General features: G+C 41.4%; 1 protein-coding gene across 1 annotated transcript; it reads left to right on the forward strand.

Moving 5' to 3' along the window:
* Positions 1–237: 237 nt before the first annotated feature.
* LOC106490801 (myosin-1B) lies at positions 238–20,770 on the forward strand. Its single transcript, XM_067308653.1, has 38 exons — positions 238–441; positions 532–675; positions 769–925; positions 1,477–1,504; positions 1,603–1,723; positions 1,803–1,895; positions 2,101–2,164; positions 2,254–2,352; positions 2,455–2,558; positions 2,680–2,818; positions 4,054–4,172; positions 4,268–4,417; positions 5,050–5,220; positions 5,963–6,272; positions 6,983–7,056; positions 7,365–7,452; positions 7,547–7,664; positions 8,754–8,877; positions 8,963–9,099; positions 10,200–10,455; positions 11,929–12,171; positions 12,278–12,454; positions 12,548–12,693; positions 12,780–12,870; positions 12,959–13,348; positions 13,968–14,094; positions 15,124–15,242; positions 15,575–15,771; positions 16,181–16,364; positions 16,451–16,616; positions 16,788–16,912; positions 17,155–17,463; positions 17,565–17,768; positions 18,760–18,885; positions 18,980–19,150; positions 19,236–19,340; positions 19,636–19,731; positions 20,590–20,770. Exons 1-38 carry the CDS (start codon positions 238–240, stop codon positions 20,740–20,742), a joined length of 5,829 nt encoding a protein of 1,942 aa, XP_067164754.1. The 3' UTR covers positions 20,743–20,770.
* Positions 20,771–22,754: the final 1,984 nt, after the last annotated feature.

Here is a 22,754-nt window from a genome sequence, read left to right on the forward strand (position 1 = left end):
GTGGACCTAAAGACCTAAATACATAAAACAGAAATAAAGGAATGAAAATTAAAGAATAGAACTCTGAATTAGCACAACAGAAAAATGAAGGAAAGAATCAATTCAATCAGTTGACACATATACCAGAGAACAATGGAAATCTACTGTTCCGTGCGAGTGTTTCTCCATCACACACTACTATAATGTATTTTCTACCCTCACAGATACTTGCTGCATTACTCCCACTTAACTGCAGCCATGTCTACAGATGCTGAGATGGCCATCTTTGGGGAGGCAGCTCCTTACCTCCGAAAGTCTGAAAAGGAGAGAATTGAGGCCCAGAACAAGCCTTTTGATGCCAAGACATCAGTCTTCGTGGTACATGCCAAGGAATCCTATGTGAAAAGCAAAGTCCAGAGCAAAGAAGGAGGAAAGGTCACAGTCAAGACTGAAGGTGGAGAGGTGAGTAAAAAAACCCAAGTCTTGAAAATATAATTTAATCCCACTCTGGGCTTTTAGCTGACACTTTTGGATCTCCCTTTTCCTTGTCAGACTCTGACCGTGAAGGAAGATCAAGTCTTCTCCATGAACCCTCCCAAGTATGACAAAATTGAGGACATGGCCATGATGACCCACCTCCATGAACCCGCTGTGCTGTATAACCTCAAAGAGCGTTATGCAGCCTGGATGATCTACGTAAGTACCAGCAGCAGTCCTCCTGTGACTAGCTAGGAAGAACTGCTACGCTAAGCCAAGCGAAAGCCAACTTGCTGTCTCCTGTCCTTACAGACCTACTCGGGTCTCTTCTGTGTCACTGTCAACCCCTACAAGTGGCTGCCAGTGTACAACCCGGAGGTGGTGTTGGCCTACCGAGGCAAAAAGCGCCAGGAGGCCCCTCCCCACATCTTCTCCATCTCTGACAATGCCTATCAGTTCATGTTAACTGGTGAGTGGTTGGTATCCTTCACAGCAATCAAAGCAAAAAAGCCCCAGACTCTTCTTACTGGGGAGTGTGGCAAAGTAGCTAAGGACACCACAGAGTTGTATGAGCCAAAATGAACCTGAAAGACACATGGACTCAGCACTGCATATTATTTACACTTTACTGTACCAAATCCTACACTCCCCCACTGAAGGAACAGTGCTTGAATCACACAGTTAAGTACCTTTTTGCACTGATGGGACAGAGTCATAATTCCATTTAACCCTATATTTTGCAGATGAGTAGGCAGTTCAGTTAGATTTTCTGAAGAGAACTGTGTGAAGGGCAGATAGATACAAAATTGGTCTGAGGACCATGTGCATCCATAGTTCTGTGCATTCATTTCAGCTTATGTTTATTGTTGCTGGGACCTGTAAGGGTGCAACTGGATTTGGGTACTCTCTTCTGGGAGTCAGTGCTTAGAGTTTCTGAATAAGCCTCAACTTTATTTTCAGCCAGCTCAGTGTTACTCAGGACAACTTCTAACAGTATCTTTTGTTCTGTCTCTGTCACAGATCGCGAGAATCAGTCAATCCTGATCACGTACGTACATTGCCTGCTCGGGTTCCTGCTGGGTTGCTCTGTGCCAGGGGACCTGCTGCCTGACCATGCGTTCTCTGCTTCTCTCTCTGCCTTCACAGCGGAGAATCCGGTGCAGGGAAGACTGTGAACACAAAGCGTGTCATCCAGTACTTTGCAACAATTGCAGCTAGCGGGGATAAGAAGAAGGAGGAGCAGCCACAGCAGGCAGGCAAAATGCAGGTGAGTTCCTAGGGATAGCACCCTCCAGCTGACAGCTTCATTTATGAGCTGTATCATGACAATAAGATTTCTTTCTTAGGGGACACTTGAGGATCAAATCATCAGTGCCAACCCACTGCTGGAGGCCTTTGGAAATGCCAAGACCGTGAGGAATGACAACTCCTCGCGCTTTGTGAGTTTTTTTGTCAAAATAATCTTTTTTTTTTTTTTTTTTTTTACAAATGCAGAAATATTTACATTCCTGCAATGGAAGTTAACAAAATGCACCTACTGTGAACTTGGAAACCTGTTTGGAAATATCCAGAGGTGTTTCTAAAACAGAAAACTCAGCAAAATCAATTCTGGATATCATCATCATTTTTTTTCCCCCCTTAAAGGGTAAATTCATCAGAATCCATTTTGGTGCCACAGGGAAACTGGCTTCTGCTGATATTGAGACATGTAAGAGACCTTCCCTGACTGCCTGTATTCCTTCCCACAATCCTTCCCTGGTGCACTGTTGGGCCTAACTGTTCTCTCTTCCTTGCCAGATCTGCTGGAGAAGTCCAGAGTCACTTTCCAGCTCAAGGCGGAAAGAAGCTACCACATATTTTATCAAATCATGTCCAACAAGAAGCCAGAGCTGATTGGTAAGAAAAACATGTAATTCTGAATGTTGAGAAACATGTAAGGACAAATCCTTTCATATTCAGTTAAACAGAGCTCATGGGTGTCCTTTCCTTTGTTTTCAGAAATGCTTCTGATTACAACCAATCCATATGATTTCCCATATGTGAGTCAAGGTGAGATTACTGTTCCCAGCATTGATGACCAGGAGGAGCTGATGGCCACAGATGTAAGTAACATGAAGGAATTAGCAGAAAGAGTAAAACTCACAAATGATGAAAGGTAAAAATCATTATACTCATACAAGAATATTTTATCACATGACTTTACTTCATGGATTCCTTTGCCAGAGTGCCATTGACATCCTGGGTTTCACTGCTGATGAAAAAGTGGCCATTTACAAGCTGACAGGGGCTGTCATGCACTATGGAAACCTGAAATTTAAGCAGAAACAACGAGAGGAGCAGGCGGAGCCGGATGGCACTGAAGGTACTCTCAAAATATGCAGTTGAACTCACTATAGTACAAGGAAGAACTGTGGCCTGAACCCTCACTTCTGCTTAGTAGGGGCTTATGGGCTAGAGAAAAGTAATGGTAAGAGTGATCAATATTATATCAGCTGCTGTTGTATCCTACAGATCACTCTTCTGGTGAAGAAATGATGAAATGCAATAGGCACTGATCCTTCATCTCCTAGAGCTGAGCATATTCCTTCCCTATCCTAAATGAACCAGATAGTCATCCATTTTCTCCACCCATTTTTATGTTTGTATACTCTGAACTATATCATTGCATGAACACAGCCAAAGGAAAGAATTCTGGAAGAAAAGTATAGTAAATAGAATTAGTGGACAATTTAATTATTAAAAAAAAAAAACTTTAGAAAAGTGAAACAAAGCAGAAGTTCCAATTCTTTCCTAGTTTTATTCCTTGTTCTCTCTAGGTATAAATATTCATAGACACACATCTAGTAGAAGCACCTCCAAATCAGCATCTGTATATATATATCTTTTAATGAGATTTGGTCCTCTCACATAAAAGGGCTCTGTAAACAGTACTCTCCATCATCTGCTCTTCATCATCTTTGCTATAAGAAGAGACAGGTGTCAAAGTGAGTGTAATCAGTAGTCTAGCAGTTGTACTTACTCAATACTAGAGATTCAGAGATTCCCATCAGCTATTCCTACCTTTCCCTTTCCCACATTTTATAAAGTGTATTTCTGTCCTGTGCATGGCTCCTACCTCTCTGAACTTTACCCATAAGGAGAACATGGTCCTAGTGTGAAGGTGATATGAGATAGCCCGTTCATACTTTTGTTGTAATAATCTTCCTTTCTCTCCAATGACAGCACAGTTTCACTGACTTCAATCAGCACAGTGTATTTTGCTACCAACAATTTTCCTTTCCTGTTTGTTCAGGAATTGTGACTTGGCAAAGAGACGGGAAAATGGCAAATCAAACCAGAGTTTCATTTTGTCTGTTCAGCAACTTGTTTCTTTTTGAAAATTTGCATGCTAATTTTAAGGACATTTTGGAAGAATTATTACATTTACAAATCATCTCAAAATCAAATGAAAAAAATCAGTAAATCAAGAAAAAGTACGTAAAATTATTAGTATCTGACTTAAAGCATATGTGGCTTCTAGAGAAACGTTCTGAATTACCATAAGGTATTTCTACTGGGGAGCTAACACTTGATCCTGCTGTGTGTTTGCGAGCTTAGTTGCTGACAAGGCTGCCTACCTGATGGGTCTGAACTCAGCTGACCTGCTCAAGGCCCTGTGCTACCCCCGAGTCAAGGTCGGGAATGAGTATGTGACCAAAGGTCAAACTGTGCAGCAGGTAAGAAATAAGTGATGATAGAAAACACATAGCTTGAATTAAACCCTTTGTACTTCCTCTTTTGCTCTGTATGATAACTATTCCCTTTGATTTAGGTTTACAATTCAGTGGGTGCCCTGGCAAAATCAGTCTTTGAGAAGATGTTCTTGTGGATGGTTGTTCGTATCAACCAACAGCTGGATACCAAGCAGCCTAGACAGTACTTCATTGGTGTTCTGGACATTGCTGGATTTGAAATCTTTGATGTAAGAGCAGGGTCTTCATACAAGTTTCTTCAAAGTGGCACTAAGAAACTGAAATATTTATTTTTGTCATTATGGATCTTATTATTTACTGAATAATCCTGACATTTCTATAGAAATGGTACTGCTTCTTTTGGTTGTCATAGCATTTATTAAGCCACAAGGGTGGTAAATTTTACAGATTTCTGTTGGGACATGCAGAAAAGAAAATTTCATTAAAAACTGATATCAAAATGTTTAACAACTAGTGTGTAAAAAAAAATGATTTTGAGGAAATAAATAAAAATTTGTCAGCTTGAAGGAAGATTTCATTAATGCTGAGGTCAGAGTCCCTCTGAGTGTTTGGGACTAGACTGGCAGTGCAGACAAATCCAAGCAGACCAGCTGTCATGACTAACCTCTTGGACTAAGCTGTGCAGCTGTTTCAGAGTTTAAAAATATGTTGGTAAGTCTTGGTCTGAAAGTGTAGCTATATTAGAGGACGGAATACCCCAGTCACCTGGCAGTCCCATGAGTAGAAATTCAAGATTTCAATCATTGAGCCCTTAAAGAGTTGAAAGTAAAACCAACTAGAAGATGCAAAGTGTTCATGGAACAGAACTTTGCAGGTAAGTATATTTCTTTGTATTCTGCAGTTCAACAGCCTGGAGCAGCTGTGCATCAATTTCACCAATGAGAAACTGCAACAGTTTTTCAACCACCACATGTTCGTGCTGGAGCAGGAGGAGTACAAGAAGGAAGGAATTGAATGGGAGTTCATAGACTTTGGGATGGATCTGGCTGCCTGCATTGAACTCATTGAGAAGGTTCTTGGGCCCTATACACTTAATAATTCTTTAGTTTTAAAAGATTTTTTTCTATGCTCAAAATTTGACCATTCTAACGTGTGGCACTAACACCTGATGCAGCATATTGCATAATTTTTCTGGCCTCTGAGCAGTTCAAGTACATTTTCATGTGCCTCTTGTGAGGAGGTGATTAGCCCTTTGACTTATATCACTGCCTATGGGATTCTACAGAGTGCATCTGATTCACGGGGGCAAAAATTTCACTCCTAGTCCTAATAATAAATCTATGTTAAAGTTCATACTGAAATGCATGGGTTTTATTAATGGATGCTGAGTGAGTCAACGCACTGAGCAATTTCTGATTTAATGATGTTTAAAGAATTGTTCTATCTTGTTTCCAAGAAGTAGCATTTCGAACTGTAAACTGTTTCTTCCTTACATCTAAATGCTGCTGATTTCATTCATTTTACTTTCCAGCTTCAACTAGGTCATACACAGCGAATATCTACATGCTGTATCTTTATTACGTTAAAACCTTGAAACTGATGCATGAGCTTAGTTTCATATAACTGATGGCATATTCACTAACAATATGTCTTTTCTGGAAAAATAGAAGAGAGGACACATTTTGAAGAGGTTTTTTTTTGGTAGCATCTTTATTTGTCTTTCATCTCTCTCTCACATATGCATTATCTTTCCCTCTCATTCTCTCTTTTTTTTTTTTTTTTTTTTCTTCTTTCTGTGCTGCTATTTCTTCCAGCCCATGGGCATCTTCTCCATCCTGGAAGAGGAGTGCATGTTCCCCAAGGCAACTGACACCTCTTTCAAGAACAAGCTCTATGACCAGCATCTGGGCAAGTCCAATAACTTCCAGAAGCCCAAGCCTGCCAAAGGCAAGGTTGAGGCCCATTTCTCCCTGGTGCACTATGCTGGCACAGTGGACTACAACATCACTGGTTGGCTTGAGAAGAACAAGGACCCGCTGAATGAAACTGTTGTGGGGCTGTACCAGAAATCATCCATGAAGACACTTGCCTTACTCTTTGCCTCTGTCGGCGGGGCAGAAGCAGGTGATTTCTTTGAAATCAGTTCTACTATAATTTACAGCAAAAATTATTGCAGTAATATTTTAAACTTTAAGATGTATATTTTCAAAAATTAATTTTGATAGTAGTACTTTTACCACAGTGATTTAAAAATATATGGGAAACATGCTTTTTATACAGAAAAAGTTTCTCTGTGTGTAAGCCCAGAACCCTGTCTACTTTTTGAAACTCAGTCAACCACTCTAATAAACATTTCCCTTGACACCTTAATAGATGTGTAGGTTTTAAACCTGGACTACAATATTAACACAGGCTACCTGATGTCACCAAATGATTTCTACAATAGGGGCTTTCCTACTAAATACACAAGGGAAGGCTATCAAACCGAGCAACATGCTGCTAAATTTAGGCATACTCTTAGAAGTAATGATATATAAAGACTGATGTTGATGCACTGGCTTCACTCTTTAGTGAGTTATTTAATTCCTTAATTATCTTTACTGTGAAAAAGTTGTACTTTATCTCCTGTTTGCATTTTCTTAATTTCAGCTTGAAGTCATTAGATTTTGTCTGAAAAACCAAATCTCCCCTGGTAACTGTAAACGCTGCAGGCATTTACAAATTTTTATCTTATTAGTACACTTTTATTTTATAAGATGAACACACAAAGTTCTTCAAATTCTAACTGCATATTTTTGTTTTTCATTTCTTTTTTAAAAATTATTATTGTTTAGAGAGCGGTGGCAGTGGCAAGAAGGGCAGCAAGAAGAAGGGTTCTTCTTTCCAGACTGTGTCAGCTCTTTTCCGGGTATCGTAGACTAATCTTTATAAATTGTACTAAATTGGGGGGGGGGGGAGAGAAAATTCAGTTCAGATCAATCAATTCAGCTTGGTCTAGTATACAAAACTGTTATGTTCAGAAAGGGTAAGGGGTTGTGCTCCTTAATAAAGAAGGATTCCCACCGAATCTTTGGAAATATTACTTTATCTGAATTTCAGAACTGGCCAGAAGTTTGTTACTGTATCATAGTCTTATTGCAGTGGTTCTGCTCCATCTAATAATGAGATTGCAGAAGCAACATTTTTAAACACAAATCTTTGCTCTTGCTCTTACAGGAAAATTTAAACAAGCTGATGAGCAATCTGCGAAGTACACACCCCCATTTTGTGCGATGCCTCATTCCCAATGAAACAAAAACACCTGGTAAGATGTTCAAGTTCAAAGATCTCTTACTGCGATGAATCTGTTCTTCTCTGTGCAGTACAATGAAGTACCAATTCATGGTGTCATTCATTAGGGGCCATGGAGCACGAACTAGTGCTGCACCAGCTGCGGTGTAACGGTGTGCTGGAAGGGATCAGAATTTGCAGGAAAGGATTCCCCAGCAGAATCCTCTATGCAGACTTTAAACAAAGGTCAGACTCTACTTTTCCACCCTCCAGCATAACCTTGCTGAATAATTTGCATTTCCTAATGATTTTAATTATTGTGGAAGCTATGGGAAGGGTTTGTTGTACCTGTCCTTAGATATACAAAAGTCAGTTGTTCAAGTTAGTCTTCCAGTTTCTTTCTCTAGTTAACAAGGACAGGCATTTTCAGAGGGCAATAAATTATTCTTGTCCTTGATTCACCTTTTAGTATGGGATAAATCACCTTTTAATTAACTATCCTGAAATATAGTTGACTAGCTTAAAATTAGTTAACTTTTGGATAGCAAAGTTAGATGACTTGCAGCCATCAGCACCGAAATATGAATAAAGAAACTAAAAGAAACTTCAGACTAAAATGCTGGAAAACCAAACAAAATCAAAGGATCTTGTTTCCCCTTTTCAGCCAGTAGAGGAAGAAGGAAAAGTGGGAAGAGGGAATCATGTCAGGAGATTCCGTAACCCTGTGCTTATCATAGAACTCAATCAGTGGTGCTTCTGTATGTGGAATTAAAGAAGCCTAAGTCAGTCTCCTCTGCTGGGGAAGGCTGGGAGGTCCAAGCTTCTAACTTTAGTTCCCAGCACTGTGGAGAATGAATCTAGACCATAATGGAGGATTTACCATCATGAGAGGGACTAGAAAGTGGGAATCATGAAATTTGTTTATTCTCATATGCTGTATTATCAAAATCAGCTGAAAAATACCCCAGTGCTATATGCTGCCACTATTTTGGAGGAAGAATTGCTTCTCATTCGCACATTTTGTTCTTGCTCATACAGTTCTCATTTGGAGATAAGATATTAACTAACAGGGTGTGCAAAATATATCAGCTGTTATCCCTGGAGATCAGTCTCCATTCTGTGTCAAGAACTGCTGAACTAAGGAAAGTGGAAGGTTTTTCCTAAAAACATGTTTACCCATGAAAATGTCATTTCTAAACAATGGAAGAGAGTTCAGGCTATGCACCTCTTCAACTCTTGATCCTTCTGCAGAGAATGTTAACAATGGCATCAGTTGGTTGCAGGTTTGACTGAGCTTTCAGAAATCTGATCTTCATATTCTACCTCTTCCTATAGATACAAGGTGCTTAATGCAAGTGCTATCCCAGAGGGACAGTTCATTGACAGCAAGAAGGCTTCTGAGAAGCTCCTTGGCTCCATTGATGTGGACCACACCCAGTACAAATTTGGTCACACCAAGGTACAATCACTCCTTGACTCACGTACTGTGGGTCTGTGCTTTGCACCACCTGACAGTGACATGCTGTGATATTCCCTTTCTCAAGGTATTCTTCAAAGCTGGGCTGCTGGGACTCCTGGAGGAGATGAGAGATGAGAAGCTGGCACAGCTCATCACTCGCACACAAGCCATTTGCCGGGGGTACCTGATGAGAGTGGAGTTCAAGAAAATGATGGAGAGAAGGTTGATATTTACAGTATTTGGCCTGTTGAGCCAATCCTCATCACACACCAAGGACATGAACAAAAGTGAAGATGAGCTGCTTCTCACTGAACTTCCATTTCTTTCTCATTAACTCAGTTTACCAGTATATGTGTGTTTGGGAGTATAAACTGGCACTAGAAGAAGGAGTATAATACCCTGTTTTAGGAAAAAAGATGGCAATCTTCAACTTATATCTCCTTTTGTGCTACTTTGTGCTAAATTCTGTAAATGGCTAAATTCTTTATATATGTCCAAAAATCAGATACCTAGTCTTAATTATTTTAGACTCCCCTTATAGTTAAAGGGGAGAAATGCACACTTCTGAAACAGAAGTATATCCTCTTCTCTTGGATAACAGCCATGAAATGCACCAAATCACCTTCTGGAGGTGTTCCTTTTCTTCAGCCATAAAAGTGAGATAAGACCATCTCTACATCACACTAGGGAGTTTTGTTGAAAGATTTCTTAATAAGTTTTGAAATGCCATGCTCTATTGAGCTTCTCACCTTTTCTGGGAGATGAGCTTGTATTCTCAAGCATTATGCTTTACTAACACAGCTGGACCACTTTTCAGACCTGAGCTACTACATACACTTCATTCATTAGCTCTGTATCAGCTAACCTGCATTCTTTGAAGGAGCCTTCATTATACTGCCTGAACTTGCCTGATAAAGCATCTGTTTCTGCAGATGGTGTACAGACGTGGTGAAAATTTAGTGTAGGATTGAATCTCAAAGAGTTTGATATGCATACTGAGAAGGTTGAAAATATATGTTGACTTTCCTTAAGCTTTCTTAGAACCAATTAGGTTTTGACTCAATAACACTTAGTTTTTATTTAGTATTATATGAGTGAGCCTATTTCATCTCCTGGGGCTACCTGGATAATGAAATTCTGTTAGAAAATTGATAAGATTTATAGAACCTGACATTTGGACTTATCTTTGAAAAAAATCACATAACTGCATACACACATACACACACATATATACATATATGTTCAACTATGTACAACTATTATATATAGAACTGTATATATATATTCATATATATAGTTAAACATATGTTTTAATGTTTCAGGGAGTCCATCTTCTGCATCCAGTACAATGTTCGTTCATTCATGAACGTCAAGCACTGGCCGTGGATGAAGTTGTTCTTCAAAATCAAGCCCTTGCTGAAGAGTGCAGAATCTGAGAAGGAAATGGCCAACATGAAGGAAGAGTTTGAGAAAACCAAAGAAGAGCTTGCAAAGTCTGAGGCAAAGAGGAAGGAGCTGGAGGAGAAAATGGTGTCCCTCCTGCAGGAGAAAAATGATCTGCAGCTCCAAGTGCAGGCTGTAAGCATTGCTAATGTTTTTGACTCATAATGCCCTGTGTAAAATAATCCCAAGTATCCCAATAAGAGATATCTTATCGCAAAAGAATATTTATTTAAACACCATATATATAATTTATAAAATATGACAGAAAACCACACTGAAAAGCCAAGGTGAAATGTATAAATATTAACAAATTTGCAATGAGTTTTAACAGCTAATCCCTTAGGCTTTTAAATCAAGGGTGAGTAATCAATTTCCAGTTAGTAAATTGTACAGCTTACAGTATCATATTTTTAATCATACATGGCAACTTACAGTAGCAACCATGATATCTTTATACAATCTTATTTACTGTATAATTTTGATATATTATCATCTGATCAGTGGACATAGTCTGGGGGTCCTATTAACACTTTGATTTAGAGAATCACAAATAAATTCATGCGGAGTAAGAGGGGCTGAGAGTGGGTGCCAGTTCTCTAGCATTTCTTGGGAAGAACAGTGATGAAAGTGGAGGCATCTTCTTTTTCCCTGGAGATAAAATGGGGGCAACAAGGATCCCCTTAGGACTATCCTCACCAGTAAGGATTAGGATTTATCTGACTTGCTTTTGATGCCTGTAATACAAATACCTCCATCTGAGTTAGTAGCCTTAGGTTCTTTTCATATTCAGCAAAAAGAAATGTGACCTTTGAGAATATGATAGAGCTCTTCCAAAAATCTGTTCTTTGCTAAAACCATGTGGAAAGGAACTAGCAGTACGTGGAGAATAATGGTTAGTTCTCCAATTTCAAAGTTTGCATCTTAGGATGTCTGTAAATTCAGTCAATTGATACTGCACTGGTAATACACCAGCCTTCTTTCCAAACTGTTTTTATTCACCAGAAAAGCTATATACCTGTCTGGTCAATGGCTGCCTTTGAAACAGGATCTTAGGGCAACAAACTAGGGTATAAACTAAAGACTTTTATTAAAGATGAGTTCATGCTCAGTAAATCATCCTGTGACAGTTGCAATAAGCATCTCTCAGCAGAATATTGGAATATTTAGCTCTCAGGATTTAGACTTTGGCTGTTAAAAAATCTGCTTACATGGACTTCCAATAACTTCTATGCCAGTCTACAGTCCAGTGAAATCCAACATTAATAAAAAGATGAAAAAATACAAGGCATTGTCTATTTTCAGGCACTGTCTTCAAAGCAAAGTTATTTTTGAGTTGCATGAACAGTGAAAAAGCTTTAAAAAAAAACTGCTCAGAGTCTACATTTACAGTGTGATGCTTAAAAATATATATACCTTTAACTTCAGGCAAGAGGCATTCCAAGACAAGTAGATACTCCTATGATAAAGAGCTTTAACTAAAAGTGTCATTGCAAAGCTACCTTGAAAATAATAGTTCCTTCTTTGAAAATCAGGAGGAAAAATAATTATGAGGCAGACATAAGAAGAACAGAATTATGTAAAGCATTCTATTAAATGTATCTTGTGTAGGAAGCTGATGGTTTGGCTGATGCTGAGGAACGATGTGACCAGCTGATCAAAACCAAAATCCAGCTCGAAGCCAAAATCAAAGAGCTGACAGAGAGAGCAGAAGATGAAGAAGAGATGAACGCCGAGCTGACAGCCAAGAAGAGGAAACTGGAGGATGAATGCTCAGAGCTGAAGAAAGATATTGATGACTTGGAGTTAACACTGGCTAAGGTTGAGAAGGAAAAGCATGCCACCGAAAACAAGGTACAACAGAGAACTTGTCACTCACACTCCAGAAATCAACGCTGTGCTGGTACAGCATGTTTGTAGCTACTTCCTTTAATTGCCACCTGCTCCCTTCTTCTCACAGGTCAAAAACCTCACTGAGGAGATGGCGGCCCTGGACGAGAACATTGCCAAGCTGACAAAAGAGAAGAAAGCCCTCCAAGAGGCCCACCAGCAGACACTGGATGACCTGCAGGTAGAAGAGGACAAAGTCAATACGCTGACCAAAGCTAAAACCAAGCTGGAGCAGCAAGTGGACGATGTAAGCACACACACACACACACACTCAACAAGAACAGGACAGTTGTTTAGGTAGACCTGGCAGGCAGAGCATTCATGATCTTGTTCTGTTTAGCTTGAAGGGTCCCTGGAGCAAGAGAAGAAACTGCGCATGGACCTTGAGAGAGCCAAGAGGAAACTCGAGGGAGACCTGAAGCTGGCCCATGAATCCACAATGGATTTGGAAAATGATAAGCAGCAGCTGGATGAGAAACTGAAGAAGTAAGTGTGGTTGCGGGGAACCTTTGCGCTGTTCAGGTGCACGTACCTTTTTTGTTGGGCTCTAACACAGTTTACTTTGCACAAAGGAAAGACTTTGAAATCAGCCAGATCCAGAGCAAGATCGAGGATGAGCAAGCCCTGGGCATGCAATTACAGAAGAAGATCAAGGAGCTGCAGGCGAGTCTTTGTTCTGTCCCTTCCCTCATTCTGAAAGAGGTCGGGTAGGAGCAGGGCGTGGGTGTGAATGGTGCCTAATGTTCCCCAGGCCCGTATTGAGGAACTGGAGGAGGAAATCGAGGCAGAACGTGCCTCTCGGGCCAAAGCAGAAAAGCAGAGATCTGACCTCTCCAGGGAGCTCGAGGAGATCAGTGAGCGCCTGGAAGAAGCAGGGGGAGCTACGGCAGCTCAGATCGATATGAACAAGAAGCGTGAGGCAGAATTTCAGAAGATGCGCCGGGACCTCGAGGAGGCCACTCTGCAGCATGAAGCCACAGCTGCCGCCCTGCGGAAGAAGCATGCGGACAGCACAGCCGAGCTTGGGGAGCAAATCGACAACCTTCAGCGCATTAAGCAGAAGCTGGAGAAGGAGAAGAGTGAGCTGAAGATGGAGATTGACGATTTGGCCAGTAACATGGAGTCCGTCTCCAAAGCCAAGGTACTGCAATATTTCTTCAGAGCAATTTGAACATAATGAAGTATTCATATTTTAATATATTTAAATTAATCACATTTTAAAATAAAAGAGTTACACTTTACAACATTTTACCTATTTCAGGATTAGTACAATACTATGCGGTTGTGTTTGGTGAGAGCTATATCTGAAGCACCTAGCCTAAGGAACTAAAGGGCTTGCATTGTTTGGTTCAGAATAGTATATTGAAAGATACTGAAGTTATCAGTTTTTTGGTTTATTCTAAAATAGAAATTACTTCAATTATACCCTTTCCTTTTTCCTTCCTATTGTTCTTTTCCTCCTTTAAACACTTTAATGACATAGTCAGTAAGTCCCAAACAGAAATTTTAAAAAATTCCCCATGATACAGCATGTCAGCATCCATGTTCTCTATTTCAAAAACTAGGTATGAACATTAATTAATTATGCAAATATTAAAATTAGGGACTGAAATTTTATAGTAAGACACATCAGTCTTCTGAGACATTTGACTTATATATTCCTAAATCATTGCCTTTTTATTTTCTTCTCATTCTCAGTAACTCCGTGTATTGAAAAAACAATCATTTAGTATTTTTCATTCTGTTCTTCATGCACACAGGCCAATCTGGAGAAGATGTGTCGCACTCTGGAAGATCAGCTAAGTGAGATTAAGACAAAGGAGGAGGAGCACCAGTGCACAATTAATGACATGAGTGCTCAGAGAGCGCGGCTACAAACAGAGGCTGGTAAGATATTTATGTTTTTTAAGAGAACAATGTAAATGACATGGGACTAAAAAAGACCTGTGATCAAAAAGGGGTCACAAAGACTTGGGGGTCCTGGAGTACAAGTTGAACATGAGCCAGCAGTGTGCCCTTGCAGCGAAAAAAGCCAACAGCATCCTGGACTGCATTAGGAAGAGTGTTGCCAGCAGGCTGAGGGAGGTTATCCTTCCCCTCTACTTGCTGCTGGTGAGACCACAGCTGGAGTGCTGTGTCCAATTCTGAGCATCCCAGTACAAAAGAGACAAAGATCTACTGGAGTGAGCACAGCACAGGGACACAAAGATGATTAAGGGGTTGGAGCATCTATCCTAATCCCAGCTGAGAGACCTGGGATTGTTTAGGCTAGAGAAAAGAAGACCCAGGAGGGCACCTTAATCAGTGTGTATAAATACATGATGGGAGGGAGTAAAGAAGATAGATAGAGCCAAACTCTTCTCAGTAGTATCCACTGACAGGACAAGAGGCAATGGGCACAAACTGAAATACAGGAAATTCCATTTAAACATAAGAAAAATAAAATTACTGCAAGGGTGGTCAAACACTGGAACAGGTAGCCCACAGAGGTTGTAGAGTCCCTATCCTTGGTGATATTCAAAACACAACTGGGCACAGTCCCAGGCAACCTTCTCTAGATGATCTCCAGAGGTGACTTTCAACCTCAATAGTTCTGTGATTCTATGAAATGCAATACCTGGGGACATGCACCATGTGGTACTCATGCTGTAAGCTTGATGTTTCAGGAAACCACTGGACTTAGTGCAAATATACAGTATGATTGCTCAGATATCAAAGAAGGGGCATGATATTTGTCATTCCCTGCCTCTAAGATGAAATTCTCCACAGTACTTAGAGGATCTCAATGGGTATCACTGACTAAGATTCAATAAAGGAAAGAAAACCTCAAAATACTTTTCATGTGCATTTCGTTATTAAGGTTATCACTTTAAATCGGTCTCATAAAGGTTCTCTTACTTATTTGGACCTTTTCAGGGGAATATTCACGCCAGGTGGAGGAGAAAGATGCTCTGATTTCTCAGCTGTCAAGAGGCAAGCAGGCATTCACCCAACAGATTGAGGAACTCAAGAGGCATTTAGAGGAAGAAATAAAGGTGAGGATGCTTCCCAAAATCTGTCTTTGGGGCACTATTCCTCCTGCCTAAGTGATGCCTCAGCCACTGTAAAATGGAATTACAGAACCACCACCATGAGAGCCAGGAAAGGCCCCACTTAGGTAATTCAGTGCAAGCCTTCTCATGGTGGCTTTGCTCCCTGTTCCCGCCAGTCTATCCATTAACTCTTTTGCAAGTTCACAGCTCTTCCTTTCCCATCCAGTGGACTGTCCTCATTCCCACAGGAGAATAATCCAGTGCCTGATAACATTTCAGTCAGGGCATTTCCCAGGATACAGCTACTCCTTGTCCCAATCCCATTGTCCCCCCAGGCCAAGAATGCCCTGGCCCACGCCTTGCAATCTGCTCGCCATGACTGTGACTTGCTCCGGGAACAATATGAAGAGGAGCAGGAAGCCAAGGGTGAGCTGCAGCGCGCCCTGTCCAAGGCCAACAGTGAAGTGGCCCAGTGGAGAACCAAATACGAGACGGACGCCATTCAGCGCACGGAGGAACTGGAGGAGGCCAAGTACGTGGGGAAGATGGGGAAGGCTAGCAGAGGCTAACAAGGGAGTCGGAAGAGACCACTGAGATACTGTCAGGAAGAAGCCAGCACTGTGCTTTGGGGTGGGGTGGCAGGAAGAGGGAAAACACATCCCACAGACGATGTGGGCTGGCAAAAGCAACAAAGCCCATGAGACGGAGGATGGCAGAGAGAGGCCATGCAGGGTGTGCACAGGGGGCAGAGGCATTGCTAGAGCCACTTGGGATTTGGGCCTGGGAATACGATGATTGCCTGGGAGAGGTCCTGTGCTGTGTGTGAAAGGGGATCTCGCATTGCCAAGTGGCCAAGCGTGCTGCTGTGAAAAACACACCCAGCTGCACACCACAGGCTCCCCTGCGCTTCCTCACTGGGAGCTGTGCTTACCATCTCCCAGGAAGAAGCTGGCACAGCGTCTGCAGGATGCAGAGGAACACGTCGAAGCTGTGAACTCCAAATGTGCTTCCCTGGAAAAGACAAAGCAGCGGCTGCAGAATGAAGTGGAGGACCTGATGATTGATGTGGAAAGATCAAACGCTGCCTGCGCAGCTCTGGACAAGAAGCAGAAGAATTTTGACAAGGTAACCTGGGCTCCAGCCTTGTGCTGTGGGGACAGAGCATCCCCTCATGGTTGCCACATCCGTACTCAGGCCCTCTTGCTCTTCAGATCCTGGCAGAGTGGAAGCAGAAGTATGAGGAAACGCAGGCTGAGCTGGAAGCCTCCCAGAAGGAGTCTCGCTCTCTCAGCACGGAGCTGTTTAAGATGAAGAATGCCTACGAGGAGTCCTTGGACCACCTGGAGACGCTGAAGCGGGAGAACAAGAACTTGCAGCGTAAGTCCCGGCCGCTCTGCTCCTCACAGGCCTTTCTTGCAAGCTTCTCTAGCCACCCCACCAAATGGCTCCATGCCCGCAGTGCTGCGAGGGTGCGTGTCACCTTCCTGTGGCAGGGCCTTTCTGCTCCTGCTCAGTGCCTGACCCTGCCATTTGTCTCTGTCCCTACAGAGGAGATTGCTGACCTGACGGAGCAGATTGCAGAGGGAGGAAAGGCCATTCATGAGCTGGAGAAAGTGAAGAAGCAGATTGAGCAGGAGAAATCTGAAATCCAGGCTGCTCTGGAGGAAGCTGAGGTACACAGCATTATTTATTGATCTCTTAAAAGTCTTGGACCTGTATCTCATTATAAACACTGTGAAATTATTCCCACAGACAAAAGGAAAAGAGATTGTGTAGGAAAGTGTAAAGATATTATCTGAAACACACCACTTCTCTCTACTTGCTGTAATGAAGACTACTCTCTCAGTTGCTATGGTATTTAATGTTCAACATCTGTCATGTAACAAATACTGAGTTCTCATTTATTCTTGTTCAGGCCTCCCTGGAACATGAGGAGGGGAAGATTGTTCGCATTCAACTTGAGTTGAACCAGGTGAAGTCTGAAGTTGACAGGAAGATAGCAGAAAAAGATGAGGAAATCGACCAGCTGAAGAGAAACCATCTCCGAGTTGTGGAGTCCATGCAGAGCACCCTGGATGCTGAGATCAGGAGCAGGAATGATGCCCTGAGACTGAAGAAAAAGATGGAGGGAGACCTGAATGAAATAGAGATCCAGCTGAGCCATGCGAATCGCCAGGCAGCAGAGGCACAAAAGAACCTGAGGAACACACAGGCAGTGCTGAAGGTCCATTGAACAAAAGATGCACATGGAGAAATGTCTTAGCTGACATTTTCATTGCAAAAGGGTTCTGAGACAGCTTATAATTTCTCTCACTTGCTCTACAGGATACCCAGATACACTTGGATGATGCTCTCAGGGCACAGGAGGACCTGAAGGAGCAGGTGGCCATGGTGGAGCGCAGAGCAAACATTATGCAGACTGAAATTGAGGAGCTACGGGCAGCCCTGGAACAGACAGAGAGGGGAAGAAAGGTGGCTGAGCAGGAGCTGATGGATGCAAGTGAGCGTGTGCAGCTCCTGCATACCCAGGTGAGGTGACTTGGTGAGAAACGTCAGTACTGGTTAGCAGGAGAACATTTTATATGATTTACTCTAGTCAGTGCTGGAGGCTCAGCTTGTAAGACAAGATTAACCTTTTCTGAAGTAACCATTATGATACTAAAAGAGATGTTTATTGAAAATGTTGGTATCCTGATTCTGTGCTGAATTTGAGCAGTATGATGATGATGAAAGTTGATGACCATCCAAACTAGCAAACACAGGACTGCTTTTGAACTCCCAGGTCTGGGTGTGTGCACTGCCTATGTTCCCAGGTTGTACTGGATGCAACTCAGGCTTCTATCATCTTTGCATCCTACCTTAATCTCCAGCGACAACACACTTAGTCGCAGGACCAGATTTGATTAGTGGCATCCCCCAAATAGTCTGGAATCTGAGCAGTCAGGGACTAAAACTCTGAAAGTACAGCAGCATTCATTCCTTTGTCATTCGAGATGTAACATCAGGGAAGCCTCATATTCCTTTAAAAATGTGCTTCCTTTAAAAATGTGCTCAAGAGAGTGGGGATGAATTTCTGGATCTATGGTAGCTACATGTCATAACTAACAATCAAGTGCCTACATCTATGGAAAGTGTCTGGTTTTACATAATAAAAACATGCTGGAAGCAAACCATCCCATCTACATTACAAACTTTTTTCAGTGTAATAAGAGTGAATTAGTGCTTCCTTTTTTATGCTAAAGAGAAAGCATTTCTCTAATTTCCCTCACTATTTTTATTCCTTTACTTATCCAGTCTGGGTTGATGAGATTTGTTACAGCTTAAGGGAAAAGTACTCCCTCTCAGATTAATGGCATTAATTGTTCGAGAAATAAAGCATTGCTCCCCAATGATAATAAACTTTACAAAAAAATCTGTGGTATCAATTTTTCACAGAAATATATCTGAAATAACTCAAATTCATGTAATATTCTTAATTTGATGAGCTAACAAACACAAATGTGTGATGCTGTTTGCACAGAACACCAGTTTGATCAACACCAAGAAAAAGCTGGAAATGGACATTTCCCAAATTCAGAGTGAAATGGAAGAGACAATCCAGGAAGCCCGCAATGCTGAAGAGAAGGCCAAGAAGGCCATCACAGATGTGAGTTGCGGGCTCCTTGCATTGCTAGTGGTGGATGGCTGCTACCCCAGCATGTCTCCCATCCCCAAACTGGCGCTGTTCCTTTGCTCTCCAGGCAGCCATGATGGCAGAAGAGCTGAAGAAGGAGCAGGACACCAGTGCCCACCTGGAGAGGATGAAGAAGAACTTGGAGCAGACGGTGAAGGACCTGCAGCACCGTCTGGATGAGGCTGAGCAGCTGGCCCTGAAAGGAGGCAAGAAGCAAATCCAGAAGCTGGAGGCCAGGGTGCGTAGGGCTGGTATTTGTGCATCAGGGAGCATGTCTCATGGGAAGCCATAGAAAAGCTCCAAGCATGGCCTTCTCATTGCAGGTGCGGGAGCTGGAAGGGGAAGTTGATTCTGAGCAGAAGCGCAGCGCTGAAGCTGTGAAGGGTGTGCGCAAATACGAGAGAAGAGTGAAGGAGCTGACCTACCAGGTAAGGCAGGAATCCGCATCGTACTGATGCCCTTCACAGAGAAAGCCAAAATGTAGCCCTGTGCTTAGGGATTTTTTTCTGTCCTTCTCAATCAGTTACACAGTTAGCAAGTTGACAGTGAGGAATCACGGAACATAAGAAACTGCTTTTCCTGTCATGTTAGGAGGATCCAACTTATCACCTCTGTTCTACTGGGCAGCAATACCCTACAAGGAATTTTACTCTCTATTTCATGTAGAGGGTATTTAAAGAGGAAGGGCACAGAATTGTTTCTCTTGCTTGTCGTTCTCTTTAGTCTGAGGAAGACAGGAAGAATGTTCTCAGGCTCCAGGACCTGGTGGACAAGCTGCAAATGAAAGTGAAGTCCTACAAGAGACAAGCTGAGGAGGCTGTAAGTATCCCTGTGAGCCAGGTCAGCCTTCTTCTGGCAGAGGTGGAATTCTGTGTTGGTGTTTTCCTCTGTCCAGCTCTGTTTGAACCCTCGACTTTTTTGTCATCTTCTGGCTGTGCTTTATGGACCAGCTCAGCAATGTGGAGAATACATTTTCTCTGACCATTGTTGAATCACTGGGAAAAGTAAGGAAGGCTCAGAACAACACCTGTGGGAGCAGGTCTCTTCTTCCTTTCTTTCACTTCCTTTATTTCATATCTATTTTACTCTTAGAGAAAGAACATTGCCTTCAAATATTGTAAAACAATTTTATGACAGTAAATCACTGGGAAGTGATTTAATGGAAATAACTGTAATTAGATATAATTATTGAATATTTTTAAAGAGCTTTAGCACTTTATACTCAGGGGAAGATTCCTGTCAAGTATTGTTAAACGTCTAAACACTTGGCATCTATTTAAGCTATTTGTTTGGATTCCCTCTAGAAGTGCTGGAGAGGAGAACCTGCTAACCTGCACTCTGATTTCTTTTTTTCACTATGCAAAGACAAAATACCACAGCATGTCCAGTGAAGCACAAATTATTCAAAAACATTCAGGGGGGTTGGACTAGATGATCTCCAGAGGTCCCTTCCAACCTCAGTGATTCTGTGATTCAAAAACCTATTTGAAATTAGTTTTAATGAGCCTTCTAAAGTAGAAACCAGCAAGGATTTGATCATCTTCGTTTAGTTTCCAGATACACTGAGCATGATAAGTGTCATTCTGCATCTTCACATTCTATTATTAAATCTCATGTACATCAACCTAGTGTAGGATAATTGGTTTTTGGTTTTCATGAATCTCTTCCTATCCCCAGGAGGAGCTGTCCAATGTCAATCTCACAAAGTTTCGCAAGATCCAACACGAGTTGGAGGAAGCTGAGGAGCGGGCTGACATTGCAGAGTCGCAGGTCAACAAGCTCCGAGCAAAAAGCCGGGAAATTGGCAAGAAGACAGAAAGTGAAGAGTAAACGCCTCCAGTAGTGGAAAGTGAATGAGAAATTGCACAAAATGTGAAATTCTATCACTTTGATTTGTAATTACTGTTTAGTCCTTCATCAATCTCTAGATAATTAATGTCTAAATAATAAAAATTGTAGAGATCTTTCCATAGAAATAATGAGAAGTAACTGCTGTATTTTTATCATTATCCTGAATTCTTATTAACATTTACATTTTTTTCCTCCTTATTTAGATTAGTTAAATTAAAAATCTTTCCTCAGATATTTTTAGCATTTGGACCAATGTTTAAGTGGTCTAATCATGCCTCCTGTTTCTTTGGATTCTATCTTTGGGATATCTTTGGGAATCTATGGGATTTCACCTGGGAGTTTCTCAAGGGAGAAAATTGTTATTTCTTTGCAACTGAATGTAATCAACCCTCATAACTTGTGCTTTATGAAGACACTAGATTTTTAACTCAAAAGTTCCAGCTAAAGAATAAGAATTTATTACATTTTTCTAGTAATCCATTCTAAATATTCATTATTCTACTAAATTATGTATCTCATTTGCAATTGGTCTTTTTTCAGGTTAAATGTCTTCAATCCTGTATGCCTTTTTGAAATGGAATTTAGAGGACATTTAACTCTGAAATGAGATCTGCTGCTACTTTTTGTTCAGGAAAGTGACGGGGAAACCAACATTCCAAGTACAGCAAAACCAGTTGTCTCATGTAGTCCTTCATAGCCTATATTCTGTTCCTGAAAGCCCCCTGGATTTTCTAAAATGGGTAGGCAGGCATCTGGCTCCAAGGTAATCCAAAGAATTTTGCCTAGCTTGGCATCACTCAAAATGTGGGTTTTCATCCAGTGCAGACTACAGCACATATCATAGATTCCATGGTAACCTTTCTGAAAAACAAGAACAAAGGAGGTGGAAGTACCCGCCTTCTGTGTTATAATCTAATACTTAGAGCACTTGTCTCTCCACAGTCTGAAGAGATTTGAACACCGAGATATTCTCAGCAGAATGTCATATCCACCTGGCAATAGGATAGTTGGAGGAGCCAAATCATCCACCATTCCTGTTGAAGATGCACTGCTATGCCTTCAGGAATTAAATACAAAAATAAATAAATATCTACAAAGAAAGATGATAATAGAGAGAATACTCATCTGGGAGAAGGATGACTGCACTTGATAGACCCCTAAGCACTACTGAATACTGAGCTGGCACTTCACTAGTGTCACCACAGGCCTATCCAAGTCCTTTTTCCTAGTTGTTAGGAACCTGATGGTTTGTCAGTGTTCCAAAGCACCCAAGAAATTCAATTATGATCATTTTGAGCTGGGCCATACTCTAAACCATTCTTCCTCATCTCTCCCACTTTCTCAGGTCTACTGTCATCTTCTTCCTTTCATATTCTAATGCTAATTGAAGAAAGAGGCTGTGGTGTTATCTGCTGTGTGTTCTGATGGAGTCCAGAGCGGAAGGCTATGATAAACAACACAGTGTAGACACTTTCCTCACAAAAGGGTTCTGTTTGTAGGTTCTTCATTTGGTTTCTTCTGAGAACATTCATCTTGCCCACAATGTATCTGCCACCTGCCACTGAGACACCACTCACTCAGACCAATTTTATAGCCATTGTACTTCTTAGTGAACACAGGTTAGACTAAACAATGCTTCATGTCTCAGAATATATCATCATTTATTTTATCCTGAATGGTTTGTCAGTCACTCATAATCCTCCCATTTCCTCTTATAATAAAATAAAGTTTCTTATGGTTAGGAAAACTAAAGCTTTATGGTTAAGAAAAGCCAGAATCACAGCTGGTCTTCAGTCCAACGCAGCCACTTGTTTTCCACAGGTCTGATGCTTGCACATGCAAGTGCTGATGTCATGCACATCAAAGAGAGTGTTCAGTGACTGAGAGCTAGCCAGCACTTTTCCCCTCATTTTTCTTTTTACTAAACATCATTCAGACCAAACTTGAGGATGGAAATACTAAATTCTTCATAAGCTTTCCAAGGTCATTAG

The sequence above is a fragment of the Apteryx mantelli genome, chromosome 19 (assembly GCF_036417845.1).
Source record: "Apteryx mantelli isolate bAptMan1 chromosome 19, bAptMan1.hap1, whole genome shotgun sequence".
Taxonomy (NCBI): Eukaryota; Metazoa; Chordata; class Aves; order Apterygiformes; family Apterygidae; genus Apteryx; species Apteryx mantelli.

Coding starts and splice junctions, on each gene's coding strand:
- LOC106490801 (XM_067308653.1), top strand. CDS start 238: ATGTCTACAGATGCTGAGATGGCCATCTTTGGGGAGGCAGCTCCTTAC. Junction 2,559..2,679: donor AGGAGCTGATGGCCACAGAT/GTAAGTAACATG, acceptor TTCCTTTGCCAG/AGTGCCATTGACATCCTGGG. Junction 10,456..11,928: donor TGCAGCTCCAAGTGCAGGCT/GTAAGCATTGCT, acceptor TATCTTGTGTAG/GAAGCTGATGGTTTGGCTGA.